The sequence below is a fragment of the Zingiber officinale genome, chromosome 11A (assembly GCF_018446385.1).
Source record: "Zingiber officinale cultivar Zhangliang chromosome 11A, Zo_v1.1, whole genome shotgun sequence".
NCBI classification, from domain to species: domain Eukaryota; kingdom Viridiplantae; phylum Streptophyta; class Magnoliopsida; order Zingiberales; family Zingiberaceae; genus Zingiber; species Zingiber officinale.
This window is the reverse complement of record NC_056006.1, coordinates 11,790,004-11,814,050: the sequence shown is the minus strand read 5'-3', so window position 1 is coordinate 11,814,050 and position 24,047 is coordinate 11,790,004. Positions and strand designations below refer to the sequence as shown.

Here is a 24,047-nt window from a genome sequence, read left to right as displayed (position 1 = left end):
TCTTGAAGTTATTGTCGAAAAATGATAAAAAAAAAAAGGAGAAAATGGTACAATTATCTTTTATTCATTATCTGCCACATTTGATGATAAGGAGAAGATTTTTAATTATAAATTTTGTTCTATCTTTATTTGATTTTGGTTCATTAATTTAGAATTTCGATTCTTTTTTTATTTGGTGAAAATGGCGGAATGAGTTTTTAGCTAATTATCCGTTTAAGAGTTGCTGTTTTTTTGTTATTTTATGTTAGTTTATGTATGAATTTTGTAAGAATTTTTATTGAGAGATAATCCTGTCCGAGCGCTGAGTCGATAGACATTGGGGACGTGGTGCTCTCCGCTGTCTTCGACTGGTGATGTGGACCTCCGGCGGACTTGCAAAGAAGCCGAGCCGGGAGGGGGCCCAGCGATGACTCTCCGACGCTCAAGTCAGGCAGCGAAGAAGAAGAGCAAAGCAACGCTACTGTGGCTATAGTGATCCAGATTGCATACCTCCATCGAAGTCTGGGGGTCCTTATATAGGACCCCGGGGAGGCACGGGCACGTTTCTCGATACGTGCAAGCTTTCCCAAACATACCTCGGTAGGATTGTGTCAGAAAAGCATGCCAGACGCCATTCCGCAATCGTCCGAGCATATCCCGGATGTGACGGTGGAAGCTTCCACCGTACGATACTCTGTCCGCTCTTGTCGCCGACCATGCTGTTTGTCGGCGGCAATTTGTTTGTCGGCGTCCCCCGAATCAAACCTACTCTCCATGGTTTGATACCAAAGACCGGGAGAAGGGGCAGAAGAACTAGCCATTGCCACCGAGATGCAAGACAAAGGGAAAGCAGAAGGCAATGGAGGAGATGAACGGAACAGTGCTCGCGATGCGCAGACACCGTCGGAATGCAATGAAAAAGCGCGAAGAAAACAAAAAGGGAGTAAGCAAAGAGTTCTTACAGAAAAGAGGACGACTGGAGAAGAGAGCGAAGGGTCGGAATGTCGAGAATAAGTTCGCTGGAGAATGAAGAGGGAACCTCCAAAAGCACGGGTGTGATAAAACGGAAGCGCCGTCTGTGGAAGCTTCCCACAGACGACGCCAATTTGATCTTGTCCGAGCGCTGAGTCGATGGACGCTGGGGACGTGGTGCTCTCCGCTGTCTCCGACTAGTGATGTGGACCTCCGACGGACCTGCAAAGAAGCCGAGCCGGGAGGGGTTTCCCGGCGACGACCCTCCGACGCTTAAGTCAGGCAGCGAAGAAGAAGAGCAAAGTAACGCTACTGTGGCTACAGTGATCCAGATTGCATACCTCCGTCGAAGTCTGGGGGTCCTTATATAGGACCCCGGGGAGACACGAGCACGCTTCTCAATGCGTGCACGCTTCCCCAGACATACCTCGGTAGGATTGTGTCAGAAAAGCATGTCTGACGCCATTCCGCAATCGTCCGAGCATATCCCGGATGTGACGGTGGAAGTTTCCACCGTACGATATTTTGTCCGCTCCGGCCGCCAACTATGCTGTTTGTCGGCGGCAGGCGTCTCGAGGACGAAGTTACCAGTTGTCCTTTTTGTCTCCTAGCGCTCTTATTGGTTCCCGGGCCAATTGGACCAGCCGCTCGGCGCTCATGGCCTCCTGGAACGCGCATACCTCGGCCTGGGCAGGGAAGCCTTGCTCATGTGCTCAGCTGGAATTGTGCCTTATTGTCCTGTGGCTCGACCGAGCGGCCTGTCCACCAGGCCCATAGACTCTTTCTCCTTGAGCATCAGAAACCCGACCCCTGGTCGGGCTGTCTTTCGTCCGGTCCGGGAGACCCTTGGCCGGATGTCCGGTCGGCCGGATGCTCGATTGACCCGCTACTCCGCTCGGCACGACCTATGTCCGCTCGGCACGACCTTGGGGTTGACCCTCTTACCATTGACCTCCACGTGTCATTGACCTCCCGTCAACGAGGGTCTCCCATTCTTACCACCGGATCACATGCCTCCCCCTCAAGTCTAGTCGAAGGAGACGCTAAGTCCGACTGACTGGACTACCGGTCTGGCGACGCGACGACTGTTCTGTATCTAATGAGAATACCGTTTGGCTTAGAACCCACTGACACTTAAAGTTCGACATGCCAGTGGATGTCTTGTCGACCCAACTTCGGTCAACTTCGATGTCCTCCAAATTTTCTTGGAACTCGTGCAAATCCCAGCCATTAAGTCCGAGCACACGCCCTTGCCTGCATAATGGCGGTCATTAAATGCGCCCAATTGAGTGATGCCATGTGGTCAGGCGGCCGTCATCGCCTGCTCGAGCTGTCAGACTCGATGTGACCCCTAACGCTTTGAATTCAACGGGCAGATGCGTTCCTCGGATCCCGTGCCCTGGATCGGGCGGTCCCTGCAGCCCGAGCCCAACCTTCATAAGGTCGCTTCCTCCTCTTCCACCGCTTCCGTTTTATCGCACCCGTGCTTTTGGAGGTTCCCTCTTCGTTCTCCAGCGAACTTATTCTCGACATTCCGGTCCTTCGCTCTCTTCTCCAGTCGTCCTCTTTTCTGTAAGAACTCTTTGCTTACTCCCTTTTTGTTTTCTTTGCGCTTTTTCATTGCATTCCGACGGTGTCTGCGCATCGCGGGCACTGTTCCGTTCATCTCCTCCGTTGCCTTCTGCTTTCCCTTTGTCTTGCATCCCGGTGGCAATGGCTAGTTCTTTTGCCCCTTCTCCTGGTCTTTGGTATCAAACCATGGAAAGTAGGTTTGATTCGGGAGACGCCTTCAAATTACTTAATACCTACGAAATCCCTGATGACCATAAACTGATTCTGGCCAAGTCGTCCAACCGGCCCCATGACCCGCCGACCGGCACTGTTACCTTCTTCCGCGACTAGTTCGTAGGTGGCCTTAGGTTTCTGATTCACCCTTTTATCTTAGAAGTTTGCAACTATTTTCGTATTCCGCTCGGCCAGCTTGTTCCCAATTCCTTTAGGTTGCTGTGCGGCGTAGTTGTGCTCTTCCGGGTACACAATATTCCCCTTAAGCCCCAAATCTTCCATTATCAGTCCGAGCTGGGCACTTTCCTGTTTCAAGCTAAGCTCAGATCGGTCTAGTTTTCTTTGATAAAATGCCTACCTCCAATAAGCATTGGAAAGAGCATTTTTTCTTCCTGCGTTTTCCCGAGCCACCATCCTTCCGGACGAAATGGCAAACTTCGTTGCCGACCCCTCCCGAGCTGAAAAGATACCGGACTGAATCCGCTTTTCTGCATGCGGCAAACTTGCTAGCCGGGTTGAAGCTAGACATACACAAGCTGCTGCCCGAAGGGATGATGTACTTATTCGGATTAAGCCTGATTCGAACGCGGCTTCCGAACGACCCGGGTAAGGAATAACCTTCTCTCCTTTTCTTGGTGTCTAACTGATTTCTTTTCTTTTTCTTACAGCCGAAACTATGATGAAATCAGTGGTGTTTGGCCTGCTGAAGCGCAAGGCCGACGAGATAGAAGCGGCTACCGCGCAGGAGGCGGAGAAGCTGGGCCTCACCCCGATCGGCTCTCACGAAGGCGAGAGTGAAGAGGTACGTACAGGGGGCGAGGCGTCCGCCGCGCGGACAGCCACCCCCGATGCGACTGGGGAGAACGCTCCACTGAGCGCGCCACCGGCCACTCGGCCTGAGGAAGCCGGTTCTGATGAAGATGAAGTTCCACTGGTTGGGCGTAAACGCCGCCGAACGGGCACCCCCACCCGCTCAGCAACCTCCGCCATTAACGTTTCCGAACAAGCGGACGATCCCTCAGCTCCTGCATCAGTAGAAGCGCTATCGTCCGACCGGACTCAATCTCAAGGAGACTGGCCTGCCGACCCCGTTGCCGCTCAGCCTATCACCTCACTCCCTATAGCTCGTCAGATAATCAAGCGCTCTCTCATCCGCTCTGAGCCGGTCGGACAAACTTCTGCTCCTTCCGCATCTGCCCAGTCCACTCCGGGCCGACATAGGACTATCAAGGCCCTTCTCCACCTGCCGACTGAGGAATATTTGCGCAAGGCTGACCAACCGTCGAGCTCCGAACACTTGATAACCATTCGGGGGGCCCTCGCAAAAGTTTAGGAGGACGCCCGAGCGTGCGTAGGCGTGATGCCACCTGGGCTGCTCGGCAACAGCCACCTGCAACAAGTTACTGGGGTAACTTCCACAAGCTTTTTCTTCTTATTCTCCGTTCGGTATTTTATATTTTTAACTAAATCGCAGCACTGGGTCGAGAGTATAGCGGTGTGCCACCGCTTAGCTTTCCTCGAGGAGGAATTCAAAAAGCTCAAGGTCTCTGGGGGGACCCCTCTTCAAGGCCCTTCCTATGCCGAGCTGAAGGCCAATCTGGAGAAGGCCAACAAACTGCTCGAGGCCGAGCGACATAAATCTTCGGGCTTGCAAACCATGGTAGAACGGCTCGAGACCCAGGTCAAGACTTACGATAAGAAGATTACTCTGGCCACCAATAGGAAGAATCAGGCTGTCACTGACCTGGAGGCGAAAAATGTCGAAGCCCGGGCCCTTGAGGTCAAAGTCAAAGAGTTGACCGACCTGCTGGCTGCCGAGAAGAATGGTCGTTCGGCGGAGGTGGCCGTCCTTCAGACTGACCTGAAGACACTCCAAGAGGCGTTGGATGCTTCTCGCGCTGCCTTTAAAGAATATCAGGAAGCCGAGCCGAGTCGACTCATTGTCATGCAACAGAATTACATCCGCTCGGAGAAGTTTGTAGAGAAAGCTTGCGCTCGGCTCGTTCATGCTTTCGAGCTAGCTATCACCGCCACGGCCGACTATCTGAAGACAAAGGGCCAGCTGCCTGAAGACTTTATTGTCCTCGTTCGCGATCATGCCGACCTCCTGACCACCATTCCCGACGAAATCTTTAACTATTTAGAGTGAAGTCCTGAATGTATATTGGTCGTCCGGCCTATAACACCGTTTTGTAATCGCCGTTCGGCTAACTTTGTTGAATGAATCTATGCCCGTCTTTTTGTCTGATCATGCTCCTCTTGACTTTCACATTTCCGTCAAGCAGTCCAATGTCATATCACCTTTGTAAGTTTCCTTGAACTTTTGCAATGCCAAGGCTGGACCCTCTAGTCGCTGTTCGTCAATCCATAAGTCATGTTCTCAATCGCCGCTCTACGAATTCTGGACCGGGGGGCTTTATAGTCGCCGGTTCGACTCTGCGATTCGTCGTCGTTCGACAGTATGCTGAGCGGGATATTTATGGTCACCGCTTCGACCCTAGAATTTAAAGTCGTCGCTCGACGGTTTTCGAGCCGGGGGGTTTATAATCGCCGGTTCGACTCTAGAGTTTAATGTCGCCGCTCGACGGTCTTCGAGCCGGGGGGGGGGGGGTTTATAGTTGCCGGTTCGACTCTAGAGTTTAACGTCGCTGCTCTACTGTCTTCCGACCGGGGAGTTTATAGTCGCCGGTTCGACTCTAGAGTTTAACGTCGCCGCTCGACGGTCTTCCGACCGGGGGGTTTATAGTTGCCGGTTCGACTCTAGAGTTTAACGTCGCTGCTCGACGGTCTTCCGACCGGGGGGTTTATAGTTGCCGGTTCGACTCTAGAGTTTAACGTCGCTGCTCGACAGTCTTCAAGCCGGGGTTTTTATAATCGCCGGTCCGACTCTAGAGTTTAACGTCGTCGCTCGACGGTCTTCGAGCCGGGGGGTTTATAGTCGCCGGTTCGACTTTAGAGTTTAACGTCGCCGCTCGATGGTCTTCGAGCTGGGGGGTTTATAGTCGTCGGTCCAACTCTAGAGTTTAACGTCGTCGCTCGACGGTCTTCGAGCCGGGGGGTTTATAGTCGCCGGTTCGACTCTAGAGTTTAACGTTACCGCTCGACGGTCTTCAAGTCGGGGTTTTTATAGTCGCTGGTTCGACTCTAGAGTTTAATGTTGTCGCTCGACGGTCTTCGAGCCGGGGGGTTTATAGTCGCCGGTTCAACTCTAGAGTTTAACGTCGCCGCTTGACGGTCTTCAAGCCGGGATTTTTATAGTCGCCGGTCCGACTCTAGAGTTTAACGTCGCTGCTCGACGGTCTTTGAGCCGAGGGGTTTATAGTCGCCGATTCGACTCTAGAGTTTAACGTCGTCGCTCGACGGTCTTTCGACCGGGGGGTTTATAGTCGCCGGTTCGACTCTAGAGTTTAACGTCGCCGCTTGACGGTCTTCAAGCCGGGGTTTTTATAGTCACCGGTTCGACTCTAGAGTTTAACGTCGTCGTTCGACGGTCTTCATGTAGTTTTCCGTTTAGCGAATGACGCTCAGACTCTTCGCAAATTTTCTTATCTTCAATCCTGCAGCGAAAGGATACAGACGAACGAAACATAAATGAAATGAATTACACTGGTGCACCTTTTATCCTGCACGGTACGACTGGTGGTGGTTTGCGCTCCATGGTCGATCTAGCCGCCGACCGTCCTCATCTTCCAGGTAATATGCACCCGATCGGAGCTTCTCGACGACTCTGAAGGGCCCCGCCCAGGGAGGTGCCAACTTGCTCACATCACCGATCGACTTCACCTTCTTCCACACAAGATCACCGACCTGGAATGCTCTGGGAATTACACGCTTGTTGTAATTCTGCTTCATTCTCTGCCTGTACGCTATCAGCCGGACGACTGCTTTAGCTCTTGCTTCGTCCACCAGGTCTAACTCCAGCTGCCTCCGCTTGGCATTGTCCTCATCGTAGCTTTGGATCCGATCGGACTCCACTCCGACCTCAACTGGGACGATCGCCTCGCCTCCGTACACCAAGTGGAACGGTGTTACGCCTGTTCCCTCCTTTGGGGTTGTGCGGATGTCCCATAGTACGCCGGGCAGCTCGTCCACCCAGCTTCCTCCCATGTGATCGAGCCGAACCCGAAGTATATATTCGCAGGATCTCCCGATTGGCTACTTCGGCTTGACCGTTGCTCTGAGGATACGCCACGGAAGTGAAGTGTTGTTCGATGTCGTATCCTTTGCACCATTCTCCGAGCTCCTGACCAACGAATTGCCGCCCATTATCCGAAATGAGCCGACGAGGGATGTCGAATCGACAGATTATATGTTGCCAGATGAACTTTTTGACCATCTGCTCGATTATTTTGGCCAGTGGTTCAGCTTCGACCCACTTGGAGAAATAGTCGACCACTACTAATAAAAACTTCCGTTGCCCGGTCGCCATGGGAAATGGTCCCACTATATCCATACCCCATTGGTCGAACGGGCAGGACACAGCAGACGCCTTCATATCCTCCGTTGGTCTATGAGAGAAATTGTGAAAATTCTGACAGGAAAGGCAGGTAGTGACGGTCCGAGCGGCGTCTTCCTGTAGAGTTGGCCAGAAGTATCCAGCCAGCAGGATCTTTCTAGCCAAAGACCTCCACAAGATCCTTGGTATACCTCTTGAAGAATGTACTCTGCGTCCTCCGAGCTGACGCACTTTAGCAGCGGCCGGGAGAACACCTTCTTGTAAAGTTGATCCCCGATGAGCGTGGACCGGCCGACTCTCCTCCTTAATAGCTGGCTTCCTCCCGATTGGACGACGTGGCCTCCGATCGCAAAAATTCTATTATGGATGTCCTCCAGTCGCTCGGGAATGTGAGGCCTTCCATCCGGTCAATGTGCGCCAGCAGGGACACTTGCTTGATTGGTTGCTGGATGACGACCGGCGATATCGAACTGGCGAGCTTGGCTAGTTCGTCCGCAGACTGGTTCTCGGCTCGGGGGATCTTTTGTATGACAACTCCAATGATGTTGATCTTGATCTTTTCAAAGGCTTCCGCGTAGAGCCTGAGCCTCGCATTGTTCATCTCGAACGACCCTGAGAGTTGCTGAGCAGCCAACTGGGAGTCTGAAAATAGCGTCACCCGGCTGGCTCCCACGTGCCGCGCGGCCTGCAGGTCGGCTATGAGGGCCTCATACTCCGCTTCATTATTGGTTGCTCGATAGTCCAGCCGGACGGACAGGTGCATCCGCTCTTCTTGGGGGGAAAGTAACAGGATACCAATTCCGCTTCCGAGCCGAGCAGACAACCCGTCCACAAATACTTTCCACATAGCTTCGGGCTCAGGATTTTGCACCTCGGTCACAAAATCTTCCAAGGACTGTGCCTTAATCATCGAGCGGGGTTGATATTGAATGTCGAATTCACTCAACTCTGTTGTCCACTTGATGAGCCACCCGAACGCTTCTGGATTCAGGAGCACCATTCCCAACGGGCTGTTTGTCATCACGATGATTGTGTGCACCAAGAAATAAGGGCGCAATCTCCGCGCTGCGAGGATCAAGGCAAAAGCCAATTTCTCGATACCAGTGTAGTGAGATTCAACATCCTTTAAAATGTGGTTTAAGAAGTACACGAGCTGCTCTTCGATGTTCGGTCTCACTAATGTCGAACCCACAGCATGCTCAGTCGAAGACAAATAAATACGGAGCGACTCTCTTACAACCGGTTTAGCCAGCACGGGCAAAGAATTGAGATAAGTCTTCAACTCCTCGAACGCTCGATCACATTCCTCGTCCCATTGAAATTTGGTAGCTTTGCGCAGAATCTTGAAAAAAGGGAGGCTTCGGTCGGCCGTTCGGGAGATGAATCGTGATAGCGCCGTTATCCGACCGGTGAGGCGTTGTACTTCTCGAAGATTTCTGGGAGGCGACATATCTTGCAATGCTTTCACCTTGTTGGGATTCACCTCTATGCCCCGCTCGGTCACAATATAGCCCAAGAAGCGCCCGCCTTTTGCTCAGAACAAGCACTTCTGGGGGTTCAGCTTGACCCCGTATCTCCTCAGTGTCTGGAAAGTTTCTTCCAAATCCGTATAAAGGTCCGCCGCTCGGAAGGATTTGATAAGTATATCATCTACGTATACTTCCAAGTTACACCCGATTTGCTCCCGGAATACCTTGTCCATCAGCCACTGGTAGGTAGCTCCTGCATTCTTCAGCCCGAACGACATTACGTTGTAATAGTAAATGCCGTCTGCAGTGATGAAACTAACCTTCTCTTGGTCTCCTCGGGCGAGCGGCACTTGATGGTAGCCCTGATAAACATCCAACATACATATCAGCTCGCACCCGGTAGTGGAGTCTACTAGTTGGTCGATCCGGGGCAGAGGGTAGAAGTCCTTCGGGCAGGCCTTGTTAAGATCTCGGAAGTCAATGTAAACTTTCCATTTGTTGCCTGGTTTGGAGACCAGCACCACGTTTGCGAGCCAGCTCGGGAACTGTACCTCCCTGATATGGTCGGCCTCCAAGAGCTTCTCCACCTCCGCTCGGATGATGCTATTCTGTTCAGCACTGAAGTCCCTCTTCTTTTGCTTTACCAGCTGAGCATCCGGTCGGACGTGAAGCTTGTGTTGCGCTATGTTCGGCGAGACTCCTAGCAACTCGTGGGTTAACCAAGAGAAAATGTCGTAATTTTTCTGGAGGCATCTGACCAGCTTCTCTTTCTGGCTTGCTTGCAGGTCGGATGCTATGAAAGTCGTGGCCTCTGGTTGGGCAGGATGGATCTGTACCTCCTCCTTTTCTTCATAAACTAGAGAAGGTGGCTTTTCGGTTATAGCGTTTACCTCGACTCGTGGCATTTTCTGAGAGGATTTAGCCTTGGCTCGGACTATCTCTACATAGCATCGTCGAGCGGCAAGCTGATCTCCCCGCACCTCCCCAACTTGGTCTTCCACCGGGAACTTGATCTTCTGGCAGAATGTGGAGACGACCGCTCGGAAGTCGTTGAGAGTCGGTCACCCCAGGATAACATTGTACGCGGAGGGAGCGTCGACCACGATGAAGTTGGCAGTCCGCGTTCTTCTGAGTGGCTCCTCTCCCAACGAGATAGCCAACCGTACCTGTCCGACCGGCAAAACTTCATTACCGGTGAACCCGTAAAGGGGGGTTGTCATCGGCAGCAACTCGGCTCGGTCGATTTGAAATTGGTCGAAGGCCTTCCGGAAGATTATGTTGACCGAACTGCTTGTATCAATAAAGATGCGGTGAATAGTATAGTTAGTTATTTCCGCTCGGATGATGAGGGTGTCATCATGCGGGACTTCGACTCCCTCGAGGTCCATAGGCCCAAAGCTGATCTCGAGCCCGTTCGCCCGCTCCTGACTGCAGCCAACTGCATGGATCGTGAGCTGCCTTGCATGCGCTTTTCGTGGCCTGTTGGAGTCGCCTCCGGTCGACCCTCCAGCGATGATGTTGATTTCACCCCTCGACGCATTGCCCCTATTCTCCTCCTCCCGAGCGGATTGTCGGGGTCTTTCATGTGATGCCCGAGGAATGGCCCTGTGCGGCTGGTTATGTTGCCACTCGGGAGATCTCCTTTCTGTACCCCGGGCAGACTTTGGTGTTGATGTCGTCGATTCGGCGAAGGTGATCGACAGCGATAGCACCTCGGCGTAGGATGAGCGATTGGGGGGAGGCTCCGATAGTCGCGGGTGTTGTGAGTTGCTGACTGATGGAGCGAGCAAAACATGGGAGTCCATACCTTCCCCTTGGGCTTGGGCCGATCGGCTGCCACTTGTTGGACGACGTGCGACCTTGTGTGCTGATGAGGACGGGCTGCTTCTGCCTGTGGTCCTCTCGGTGGCTGGTGAGTAGTGAGTGGCTTCCGCTCGGCTGAGGATGGCGTCTCGGATGGTATTTCTTTTTTCCTTGCCATCTGAGCTTCCTCCACATTGATGTACTCGTTGGCTTTGTTCAGCATGTGGTCGTAACTGCGAGGCGGCTTTCGGATAAGTGATCGGAAGAACTCACCGTCCACAAGCCCCTGCGTGAACGCGTTCATCATAGTTTCCGAGGTGACCGTCGGGATGCCCATGGCCACCTGGTTGAAGCGTTGGATGTAAGCTCGGAGCGACTCCCTCGATCCTTGCTCGATGGCGAATAGACTGACGCTGGTTTTCTGATAGCGTCTGCTGCTTGCGAAGTGGTGGAGAAAGGTCGTGCGGAACTCTTTGACGCTTGTTATTCATCCGTCAGACAGCCTCCGGAACCACCGTTGGGCCGACCCAGAAAGGGTGGTGAGGAACACTCGGCACTTCACCCCATCTGTATATTGATGTAAAGTGGAGGTGTTGTCGAACTTACCCAGATGATCGTCCGGGTCAGTGGTCCCATTGTATTCGCCGATCGCCGGGGGCGCGTAATGCCTTGGTAGTGGGTCGCGCAGGATGGCCTCGGAGAACTGTCTATTGATCCGCTCAGGGGACAAGTCTGTCCGTGGCACCTTGCCTTTTCTATTGTCCCGCGCGGGGGCTTCGTCTGACGAAGATCCTCGGTCGAGGTTGGCCTGAGCGACTTCTGACGGTGTTTGGAATAAAGCCCGATGGAACGGTATCGGGGCGGACGGAGCTTCCACCTGAGTGTCGGTCGGACCTTTGTTCTGACCCCATATTGAGAGCTGCTCCGGCCGGTCGTCTGGTGCTGCCCGACTGCCTGATGCTGACGTTGTCTGTTGCGCTAACCGATCGACTTGAGCCTTTTGCTGTTGCTCGACTATCTTGGCCGTCTGTGCTTTGATGAGCGCGTCTAATTCTTCGGGGGAGAGCATCACCTTGAGTTGACGTCCAGCTTCTTCCATCGTCTCTGCTCGGATTCAGGTGCGTTCTCACAGACGACGCCAATTTGATCTTGTCCGAGCGCTGAGTCAATAGACGCTGGGGACGTGGTGCTCTCCGCTGTCTTCGATTGGTGATGTGGACCTCCGGCGGACCTGTAAAGAATCCAAGCCGGGAGGGGTTTTCCGGCGACGACCCTCCAACGCTTAAGTCAGGCAGCGAAGAAGAAGAGCAAAGTAACGCTACTGTGGCTACAATGATCCAAATTGCATATCTCCGTCGAAGTCTGGGGGTCCTTATATAGGACTCCGGGGAGGCACGAGCACGCTTCTCGATGCGTGCACGCTTCCCCAAACATACCTCAGTAGGATTGTGTCAGAAAAGCATGTCTGACGCTATTCCGCAATCGTCCGAGCATATCCCGGATGTGACGGTGGAAGCTTCCACCGTACGATACTCTGTCCGCTCCGGGCGCCGACCATGCTGTTTGTCGGCGGGAGGTGTCTCGAGGACGAAGTTACTAGTTGTCCTTTTTGTCTCCTAGCGCTCTTACTGGTTCCCGGGCCGAGCAGACCAGTCGCTCGACGCTCATGGCCTCCGGGAACGCGCATACCTCGACCTGGGCGGGGAAGCCCTGCTCATGTGCTCGGCTGGAATTGTGCCTTATTGTCCTGTGGCTCGGCCGAGCGGCCTGTCCACTCGGCCCATAGGCTCTTTCTCCTTGAGCATCAGAAACCCGACACCTAGTCGGGCTGTCTTTCGTTCGGTCCGGGAGACCCTTGGCCGGATGTCCGGTCGGCCGGATGCTCGGTCGGCCTGCTACTCCGCTCGGTACAACCTATGTCCACTCGGCACGACCTTGGGGTTGACCCTCTTACCATTGACCTCCACGTGTCATTGACCTCCCGTCAACGAGGGTCCCCAGTCCTTACCACCGGATCAAGAGATATAATAGTCAATTCAATGTACCTTTACGCTTTTATTATTATTAAAAAATGATAAAAAAAAAAACAAGGACATAATTATCTTTTATAAGATTTCTCACATCTGACTTTTGGTCAAATGAGGGTTAAATGTTATATTTTAAACACAGAAGGCAAAATGCTACTAGATAGAAAGCACAAGGGGGTTAAAAATATTTTACCCTGTTTGTATCATCCTAAATCAGGACCAAATGACTATTCTTCCTCGTCACATCTCTCATCTCTGCCCCTCAACCACGCGAGCCGTAGACGACCTACACAGTTAGTCCAGGGACAGTAATGTGCAGCCAATTGCCCCTGTCTTATCCCGTGCTATCAACCATGCATGCAGGGGCGGATCTAGTAGGGGGACGACATCGACGGTCGCCCCCTTGCCGGCGATGGAACCCCTAGTATTATGGGGGTCTATCAGTGGAGATGGAGGATACCGCCCCTTGTTTTTCGTGATCGCCCCTCCATATTTGAATTCCTGGATCCGCTACTGCTTGCATGGTCACCCAGTCATGCATGACTGCCTCGCCCGACTACAAGTGGCCTTGCACGATCGTCTCACACTCACCGTAGGTGGTCCTACACCACCACCTTATGCTAGTCATGAGTAGTGGGCGACCTTGATCACTAGCAGTGCAAATAAATTAAATCGAACTGAATAATATGAAAATATTGATATTTAAATTCGAGCTCAAAAAATATATATGATATTTGAATTTGATTCGAAACTCAAAAATGTAAATAATTTTGACTCGAGCTCATTTCAAAATAAAAATTGAACTCGAGTTCGGTTCGAATCTTGATTCGAGTAGAATTGAACTATAGTCCGAAATGACTTAAATTTGAGTTCAATTCAAATTATTAGGACATTTTTTAAAAATATTTAAATTAAATTTGTGTAAAAATAATCAGAGTTCAATTTGAATTCGGCTCATGAATCGCTCGTTAAACAATCAAATAAAATATTGTATTCGAATTCGATTAAAAAAAAAATATCAAACATATTCGAGTTCGACTCAAATTCAATAATTTTGAATATGAAATAAATATTTTTCAAGCTGACTCGAAAATCTTGCAAATATATTTGATTTGTTTGCACCCCTACTCATAACCACTTTGCACTTACTGTAAGCACAGCCACCTTGTGCTAGTCGTGAGCAACGAGCGGCCCTCACACCACGCAAGACGATCGTGAGCCACATACAACCCTACACGACCGCTCATGTGACCGCCGACAACTTCATTAATTTTTTTCATCCTTCCTTTCTTCCTTCTATTTTTCTTCCCTTCCATCTTCCTTGGCTCTCTTCTTGAGAGATTTTTTTCTGTCCTCTCGGGACGATCTAGTGACTAGTGTATGAGATGTTGCCAACTTAAGGTCTAGGATTCAAATCTCAATATAATCAAGGTAAATATCTCCCTCATACGTCTCTATATTGATCCTGAGACAGATTGACACTAAGGGGAACGCAGTAGCCTTTGCCAACTTGAGATTTTTTTTTCTCTTTCCCTTCTTTCTTTTTCTTTTTTCTTCTCGTCCCGCAAATTTTTCTTCTTGTTGTTGTGTTCTCTTGAATTTATCCATACTAAATTTTATTTTTTTTTATTTTAAAACAAGAACATTTTTTTTATTTTAAAACAAGAACAACCCGATGTACGAATTTCTCACCATACGAGGTTCCAAGGAAAGATCCATTGTACACAGTCTTACCCTATTTTTTTTTATTTCTAATTGAATAAATTCAGAAAATATCTTTAGCCAAATTTACTCCCACTAAATCACCTCAAAAATCTAGTCAATACGGATCCTCACCCTCAACAATAGATAGATTCTCCCACATTGTTTCTATCTTCATACTTTCTTGCAAATTTGAGCATGAGTGGTCTTGCCATGGGGGCCAATAAAACCCTAAAAATGATTTAGCTCCAGTTTTCTTCCTTTATTTTGAATTATCTTTCGTTTCACCAGTCTGGTTTGAAGTTGGAGAACAAGGAGCATTACTACAAAACAAGGACACTGCATTTCAACCACAGAATGACAACCGATACCATATCTTCTACAATTGTAGACGAGAATGCAAACTAACAACAAAGATAAACGGAACCGAAATGATTCAAGGATACAGGAAATGTTTTCCATCGTTGTAATGATTTATTAGAGAAGGTCAAATTGCTAAAGCCAACCATCTTACTTTACGAGGCTCAGTGAATCTCGTCCTCCTTTCGCGTACTCAGAGCAGTTGTTTTACAGATGGGGCACAAATTTTTTATAACCAACCATTTCTTGATGCACGATGAATGGAAATCATGGCTACAGTCCAATCGACCCAATTCCTCGCCTTCCACATATTCTTCCTGCCACACGACACATAGTACCTCAGTTTCCGGCCTTCTAAAGAAAACCTTGAAGTTAGAGATGTACTCACTCGACAAATGCAACATGGCTCAACTTCCTCCGAAGCTTCTGCTGCAAGAGCTACATGCTTATGTTGTTGTAGACATTCAAGTATCTTTTCCTCGCTCAATCCAGTGTTGACACTACCGATACGTTCTCCCAGTTGCAACAGTTCCTAAGGCGCAGAGTACTATAAGTTGAAGTTTCACCCGTCTGTCTCAAAGCAAAAGTGAAAGCAAAAGAAAAGAGTATTACCTCATAAGACATATTGTCCACATCCAACCGCATATCTCGGTACCTGTCCAGAAGATTGGCGCCTCCAACAAATGCCGACTGCTCAAGTAGCAAGACATCCTGCCCGAAGACATAAACAATACAGATCCAATCTCATCGTCATGATACTTCGACTTATGTTTACAAAACCAGAAAACAGTGACCGACAATCTCGAAAATAATGCAAATAATAGAAATCACTGCAGCTACTCAAATTTCCGATTCTGTCCAAGTTGGTGTTGTCAATTATCTCTTGGGCACCTACACTCTAAGCCGACGCCCCATACTCCTTTTGATCATGTATAGAATTCTGAAAAATAGTTGTCTAACACCTAGATCGATGCCCACGTGGGATATTCATACAGGAGTCGAGTAACATAGTTCCTATTCATCATGCACCCTTTCTACATCAATAAGGGAAGTTATATACTGCTCTGAAGCATGGTTGTTCCAATTCCTACTAATTATGCGAACTGTTCGGAATTATTATGGAAAGATTGTTTATCACTTCCGAGGGTTAGACTTTAGACTCTTAAAAAAATGCCTTGACTTCAAGAATTATCTATCTTGTCCTTTTCCTCTTATTATCTATTCCCAAATGTCATATCTATTCACATTCCTCTTTAACATATGCCTGAACTCACAATCCACACGCTAATGCAAATTTGCAACTGTCCTGTGCCTTTCCTTGGATTCAGATGGTCGGACCTCAGAGTCATGTGGGCATACTACCAAGCATTAATGGGCAATCTCAAAGACCAGCTGAAACTGGTAAAGAAGAATTGAATCAAAATCTGTAACCTGCCGACATGCGCTCAACAAATTGTCTTCTTAGTTTCTTTCCTTGTTCCAAATATATATAAATTTATAAAGCACTAACAACTTTATCAGTTCTCATAAAGATCACGTAGCAAACTCTAGATAGTTGAAACTATAATAAAAAAAGTCGAAACTATTTAAATAGTAGATATTTGCAATAGAGATATTGTATGGCTCAAATTAGGGTAATATCTAGTGTCCTTTCTTCTAGCATTACAAAATGAAAAGATGGAGAGTGATCATTCCTAAGATGCAATTACTTTATCAAAGAATCCGGTCAATCAAACAACAGCCAAACTAAAAAGACAAAAGAATATAAAGTACTACTGAAGGGGTTAACGATGGGATAAATGTTAGTCCAATGTAAAGTGCTGGAAAATTAGAACTAACCTGAAGGAGTAGATTATCGCCCCGACGGATGAGGTCAAAAACATTCCGAATCTGTTATAGTGATAATAATCCCATTCAACACTAACCATGATAAAATGTATAAAATGCTTTTGTTCCAAATAACAAAAAAAATGGTGAGGAAGTAGAATAACTAGAGATGACAAGAAACCATTTCATGCCAAGAACCACTGAAAAGAGACTAATTACAAGCATGATTATGAAACCAACCTTCTTCCTAGAAATAACCAGATAATAATTTACTGGATTTCCACTTTGCATACAATAATGATTCGTAACATGCTTAAGATGCTTTAAAGTTTTAAAGTAGTATAACTTGATTGATGAACGTATAATATTGTATCTGCCGTATAAAAGAAAGAGAATCCGGTTAGACAGTGGGATATCAAATGTTGAAAAGATTCTTATTTTAAGAGGACTTGTAATCTGCACTTATGGATTTGTAGCATGAGAACAAGAGGAAAAGGCAGAAAATGTTTTCTTTTGCTACTAGCAATGTTTTGCATTCCATGTGAAGAAAATCAGTAGTGTCATTCCTAAGCCTTTTTATGTTGTCAACAGTAGCATCCTTGAGGAAATAAGAAAATTTTTCTTGGTTGTAAGTTCTGTGAAGGCAAACATTTGATAATTAGAATTAACATACTTTGGGTCATTATAAGGAAAGGTCTCCCAATCAAAGATTAAAATCTAACTATACTCAGCAATAGGTCTCTAACTGAAATAATACGGTTTTAACACCATATCGCATTATGTTTGTACTATTTCGATACTTATTTAATTGAATTATTGATAATAACATAATTAATTTTACCTAGTATAAGTTGAAAATTTTAATTAACTATTTTATTGTAATTAATTAGTTACTTAATAATTAATTAGGTTGCTAATAGATGATTGTTTTTCTATTTATATTTGTTGATTAATTTGATAGTCTCAATCTTTAGAATTAAAAATTGTGTACTTCTTTCGTTTCTTAATGATTTACACTTATAACCTACTAAAATAAGAAATGATAACACCTTCCCTAATCATCTATAATTGGGGTATGCTTTGCTTTCAGATTCTATAATATTGAAGCAGTTCTAAATTTGAAGGCCCTAAAGCCATAATTGTTAAGGATACTAATTAATAATGTTTTTGATTAGTTCTAAGTCAACTAATCTCCTTTGTAGCAAAAACTACGTTCATCACAATTTTATTTTTTTTATTTTGAGCTTTATAGTCACTACAAATTGTAACACAGCTACATATCTAAAAATTTGATAAAAATAATCTCATAGAGAATCCATTTTTTTTATATATAGTTTAGTTAGTGATTAAATTCATGTTGATAAAATCTTATTTCAAATATTTTTAGATCTTATTATAGTTTTTAGTTTGGACATGTTAACTTTCTCCTTCTCCTACATCAACCCTTCTCTCCCTCACTTTCCTAGTCTCTCTCTCCCTTTGCCTCTCTCTTTTCGTCATGCAGGCCACCATCGTTCAGCAATTCTCATGTGGAGTCATGAAGTCAGGATATGATTGGCTCGCGAAGCTTCATTGCCAATATCGAAGCCGTCTCATATACTGGTTAGCAGGTAAAACAATAAATTCCATTTGTGCTGACCATCACTTTAATCCATGCTTCCAGTATCTTGTTTCATGGAACATTTTTAAGTGTTGTCTTAAGGCTTTGAACAACTTAAAAAAAAAACTTACAAGATCAAGACCAAGATAAATTCTAGAACAACACAAATTGCAACCTAGACCATGCAAAAGAGGCTGTTTAACTAACTCAAAGCCCCGAAAACTAGATCAATAATCAGCAAATCAGACCTTTAAGGTAGATACTAGGAAAAAAGATCTTCCAAAGAAGTTAAGTGAGCTCAAATGCATGTCTAAGTAAAATGCACCATCAAAGTTATGAACATGATTTTGTGACTAGGATGAATGCAAAATTGTCAGGTTCAAAAGCTTACAGAAAAGAGTTGACGAACATTTTCTTTATGGAAAATACTAAAAAACCAACTACCTTCTAAGTTGACTTCTGAATATGTACAAATGTCGTCAATTGTACTCAAGCACTTTTAGTTCAGAGGACTTGAAGAAGCGATGAAAATTTTCAACAATACATGTTAATCTAAGCTTTTGAGAATCATCGAGTTAATAAGTGAAATATGACAGTATCTGTTTCAAAAACCAACAACCTTAGAAACTGGATACAGATATATAATATCAACTAGTCAAGAATAAAATTCTCACTATACTATCAGACAACTTTTGCTGTCACAGCCATGACAACATATAGCAGTCTAAGTTGATTTGTTAACAGTGACGTGACTTCAGAAGATATAACTAGGCAGGAGCAAGGCTATATTGGGGAAAACCCCCTCCAGCATTGGGCCAAGAATCAAATCACTTGCAAGATTGATATCATCAACCCGGATATTACTATTCAGGATAAATCCTTGTCACACATAACTCCGGCTATGAAGCAAGCCTTTAATAGACATGTTGAGGCTTTACTAAAGTTGAAGGTGATTAGGCCCAGTAAATCAAGACATAGGACCATGGCCATAATAGTGCAATCCGGCACAAGTATAGATCCAGTTTCAGGAAAAGAAATAAAGGGCAAGGAAAGGATGGTATTCAACTTCTGGACCTTGAATGACAACACATACAAGGATCAATATAGCTTGCCTAGAATCAATACGATCTTAAAGAAGGTAGGGAACTCCAAGATTTACTCAAAGTTTGACTTAAAGTCAGGATTCCACCAAATAGACATGGATCCAGTATCAATCGAATGGACGGCCTTCATTTGTCCATCTGGATTATATGAATGGCTAGTAATGTCATTTGGCTTGAAGAATGCTCCAGCAATTTTTCAGAGAAAGATGGATTCTTGCTTTAAAGGTACGGAAGATTTTATAGCAGTTTATATTGATGACATCTTAGTATTTTCAGAAACGGAGAAAGAGCACATCAAGCATTTGGAGATCATGCTAAAAATATACGAGCAACAAGGATTGGTCTTATCTCCCACAAAATGTAAAATCGCAGTACTTAGAATTGAGTTTTTGGGAGCAGAAATTGGTGAAGGAAAGATACGACTTCAACCACACATTATAAAGAAGATTACTGAAGTCAAGAATGATCAATTAATGGAAAAAGGGTTGAGGTCCTAGTTGGGCGTCTTACATTACGCTAGGACTTATATACCAAACCTTAGCTCTAAGCTCAGGCCGCTATACGAAAAGACATCACCTCATGGAGATAAAAGGATGAAGGAATCAGATTGGGCTCTTGTAAAACAGATCAAAACCCAGGTACAAAAACTACCTGACCTCGAAATCCCTCCTGAGAAGGCCTATATTATTCTTGAAACAGATGGGTCAATGACGGGGTGGGGAGGTGTTTGCAAATGGAAGCCCAAAAAGAATGATCCACGAGTAATGGAAAAAGTATGTGCTTACGCTCATGGTAAGTTTCCAATAGTCAAATCTGTAATTGATGCAGAAATTTTTGCCGCAATGGAAACTATGAGTGCCTTAAAAATTCACTTCCTGTAAAAAGAGGAAATTATATTGAGGACAGATTGCCAAGCTATCATCAATTTTCATAATAAGTCTGTCAGAAACAAGTCTTCCAGAGTTAGATGGATTGCTTTTACAGACTTTATTACCGACACTGGAGTAAAGGTAAATTTTGAGCATATTGATGGTAAATTAAATGTTTTCGCTGACAATCTACTAGGCTGGTAGAAGATTCAGAGACACTGGCAGTACTAACAGAAGAAGGAGTAGGAGGATCCGCTCAATTTCCGTTACTAACAGAATACGAAGACCTAATACATGAGACTGCCAAAAATATACTCCTTCCTGAAGAACATCAGAAGCGACGAAGGATGAAAGATATTGAAGATCAAGCTATTAGAAATGCATCCTTAGCTATTAGTGAGTTGGAACTCATTCAGCAAATGAAGGAGTATGATTTTAACCACAGGAGGCATCTGGGAGGAACAAGAGACAATTATTGGACCGAGAAACTCCCAATAATTCACGAAACAAGAAAAGATCTCTGGAGGGCATTCAATGCCTTATGAGACATCTATCGCGTCATACAGGAAACTCCACCATAACCCGGAAGCAAGTGGTAAGCCCAAAATCCAAACACGTGTAAAAAGAAGGGATTGAGCCCCGGGGAGCCGTCCTTTCAATAGCTGTAAAGAATACTTTATGACTCAGCAATAGGACATAAAGAAGAAATGCTTAGTCAGTATGCGTTGTAAAGTCCATAATGGCCGACAAAGGTGCTGAATAGGAAGGGTGATGGGGCCAAATAAGGGTACCCGCTTCTTATCATCACAACTTTGTCGAGGCTATTAAAGGACCTCGAGTGTTGAGGTTTAAACACACTTGAGCAACACCAAGGTGTTTATTTCCTCTTTTGTGATCTTTCTTCGGTTGCGAGCTGTAATTTTCTGAAGGTGAAATAAATTCTGAGCATTGTCTCAGGTTTAATTTCAATTTCTCAGAAACGATCCTTTTTCTGGTATCAATATAAATGCAACCAAAAATTGTTCTTGTAGATTATAGATCAAAATGAGTTGAAGATTATCATGCTGAGAATGCTACACGCCAAATTGATGGTAATATTTTTCAAGCAGAAGATATTCATGGAACAATTAAGATAACAAAGCAATGTGTCAACTTGTTAAAGATGACAGTTACATTGCATACCTCTGACATCCTGTTTCTCCTTTCTCTTGCAGCTGCAGGAGTACGTGCCGGCAAGGGAATCCCCAAAGCACCACTATTCTGCCTGTGCAACATATTTAACCTCAAATATGGATGCTGAAGGGCACGAGAAACAGCTCCAGACTGACGACGCCCAACCTCTTGAGGTGTAGAAGAATTGTTTTGATGTGGAGGAAGGCTGATGGTCTGACCTCTGCATTCAGAACCTGAAGAAAGAAAGTTCCTGCGCACAGCTTCTGATATGCGCCGTCGGTTTTGGTGAGTTAACCAATTTGCTCCTGATGATTGATGTACTCCTAAATTGGTGCCAACCTGAGATGTAGGTACCGAATTGCCAGATAAAACTGTAGTGCCACTGGCTGAATGCCAATTGGTTTGGTCTGGAATCATGTTCATAGTGCTAATTGGGGAAACAGACACTTGCTCTGAGATGTTGATTGGAGCATGTAACTGATCCGGTTCCACAACAGAGCCATCAACTGCAATTGCTGGAGAACCCGAAGAACTACCTACTTCGGTAGTGGAAATTCCACTTTGTGGGAAAGGATACAAGTCCAAAGAAACGACAGGTGGTGTACATAGATTATGTTGCTTACGTGCCCCCAAATTACTACCCAAATAACTAGAATCATATGACTGATTAGATGGGGCTGTTGCAGATGATGGTTGGGCAGGCCAAGGATTATAACTAGTAATGCCGTTCCCTAGGAGACATAGGCCAGGTGTGAAATCATTGGTTTCATTTGCATGGCTGATTTTCATTCGATTGTTCTGCCGAAAGCTTTCACTGTTTCCAGAAGCACTAACATAATGATGGCGATCAGAAGTTGCACCTCTTCGTAACGTACTGATTCTTACATTTATTTCTTCTCCCGCACAATTTGAACCTGTTTAACAACAAAGATAAGCCAGATATCCTTTTACGGGATTGAAAGCAAAATGAAGAGAAGAAACAAAATGGAGCAAATTATTCTCACCTTCACCAAAGATGGTAGAATGTACACTTGCTGAGCATTCCGCATCATCTTGTTTGACATTCTTTCTCTTGTGTGAAGAGCATTCTGCTATTTTTTGTTTGCCACCATCATTCTTGGAAAAGAAATCAATAGCCCTAGAAGAACTAGAGATGGGAATATGCTGACAAGGTGATGAACCCTCATTACTTGATCCTGAATGAAGCTGCATATCAAGAAACTGACTACTCATTTCAACATTCTCCGTGGGGGGTTCGTTAACGTCAAGAAACTGAAAAGATGGTTGCCTATTGTTGCCAAGATTGATGTTGAGGTCAGCATTATCAGTTTCAAATGAAAGAGTATCCATTGCTTCACATCTACTGTCTACTATCCTTGGTTCACCTGTTCTACCAGGAGCAGAAGGCATCCAATCACTTTCAGGTATTATTTCACTGGGACTGCCTTGATTTAGTGAGGGCATGGTAGAGCAAGGACCAACTTGATCCCAGAAATCCAAGCTGGAATTTTCTTGGCTAGCCACTTCTCTGCATAGGATGGTTTCACGAGATGATAGTGGGTTGTGACGTAAGTCCTGGTTCTCCACTGAAAGAGGGAGGTCATTCCAAAGCATTTGTTGATCCATAACAGAAGTGCTTGAACTAGAAGGCTGATCTATTTCAAGAACGTCGCAGAAAGGTTGGAAAGTGCTCCTTTCCCCCTGCATCAGGGCAATTAGGTTCTCCCTTGCAACCCTTCCAAGTTGGACCAATGTATACCCTGGAACCACAAATCGCATTGAACAACTCAGCAACTGCACAAATAGACATATATGAACAGCTAAAAGAAAGAAAACTTCATTGGTAGATCAAACTGAGATGAAACACTGGAGATGCATTGTCCTCATTGATCATTATTAGAATGGCAGCTCAACCAGCACCATTCTGATATCAAATATGAATTAAAGGATGAAATCAACAAGTAGTAAGAAACCTCTAAAAGAATAATTCACACAACAGATACGAACAGAAGTTGTAGAAGTGCAATAATTTCCTAAAATGTATGATAGAACTACAAGCAATCGTAAGAAGAACGAACACCAAAACCTAGTATCTGAAAGACAGCATCTAGAATATCGACAATCCCTTGCGATCTTCCTTACATCTTCTCAGGTAAAAAAAAAAAGACCCAAAATGGTATGATCTAATCAGTAGAAGCCACAAGACGAAAACGCGGATCAACGATCCCTAGTTTTTCCTAAAAGGATGGTATGAGAAGATCCCAAAGAGCTCACCTTTGAAGCTCCACCCGATCTAAAAGTCTCAAAGATCGATCAGCAAGAAGCTCCTCCCTCTGCGGCTCCCGCCCGCAACACCTCACAGCCGTCTCCGATTCCCGCGCCGCTTACAAGGAGGACAAGGCTGCAGGAGGCCGAGAGGAAGCCGAATTGGATTGGGAAAACAGACGAATGCGGTGGAGATCGGGAAGGAACAAGGGGGGAGAGGATGAGAATGCAGAATTTGACGGCGTTCCTTTTCATTAGTTTTTGTTTCTTTTCTCTTTGCCCCTTGCAAAGCTTGCAAGGCATTACTAATTTGGGAGTTAAAATATACAGAGGAAAAAGGGGTTTGATATGCACACTGTGACGTATATGGCAAGGTGAGTGTGATATGAAGGGAAAGGCACATTCAGGTCTACACTTGTGATACTTTATGACTAAATCCATTTATATTTGGAAAATCTATAAACATCCCATTAACTTCTCATTGTGACAAGTGGTAAGTGGTAGGATGTATATATTTTTTTTTAAAGTAATCAGGATTCAATTTCCACGCAAGAGTACATCATTGAGTAAAATTGGAATGTTATGTCTAATATCATCGTACCCTACGTAGAGTACATCATTGAGTGAAGTTGGAATGTTATGTCTAGTATCATCATAC

General features: G+C 45.8%; 1 protein-coding gene across 1 annotated transcript; it reads right to left on the bottom strand.

Annotated features, from left to right (window-relative positions):
- Positions 1-14,516: 14,516 nt before the first annotated feature.
- LOC122031732 (probable E3 ubiquitin-protein ligase HIP1) lies at positions 14,517-23,704 on the bottom strand. The gene is made up of 7 exons (XM_042590831.1): positions 23,399-23,704; positions 22,129-22,884; positions 21,134-22,038; positions 16,392-16,442; positions 15,165-15,263; positions 14,941-15,084; positions 14,517-14,869 (listed from the first exon to the last, which is right to left on the bottom strand). Exons 2-7 carry the CDS (start codon positions 22,829-22,831, stop codon positions 14,717-14,719), a joined length of 2,055 nt encoding a protein of 684 aa, XP_042446765.1. The 5' UTR covers positions 22,832-22,884; positions 23,399-23,704; the 3' UTR covers positions 14,517-14,716.
- Positions 23,705-24,047: the final 343 nt, after the last annotated feature.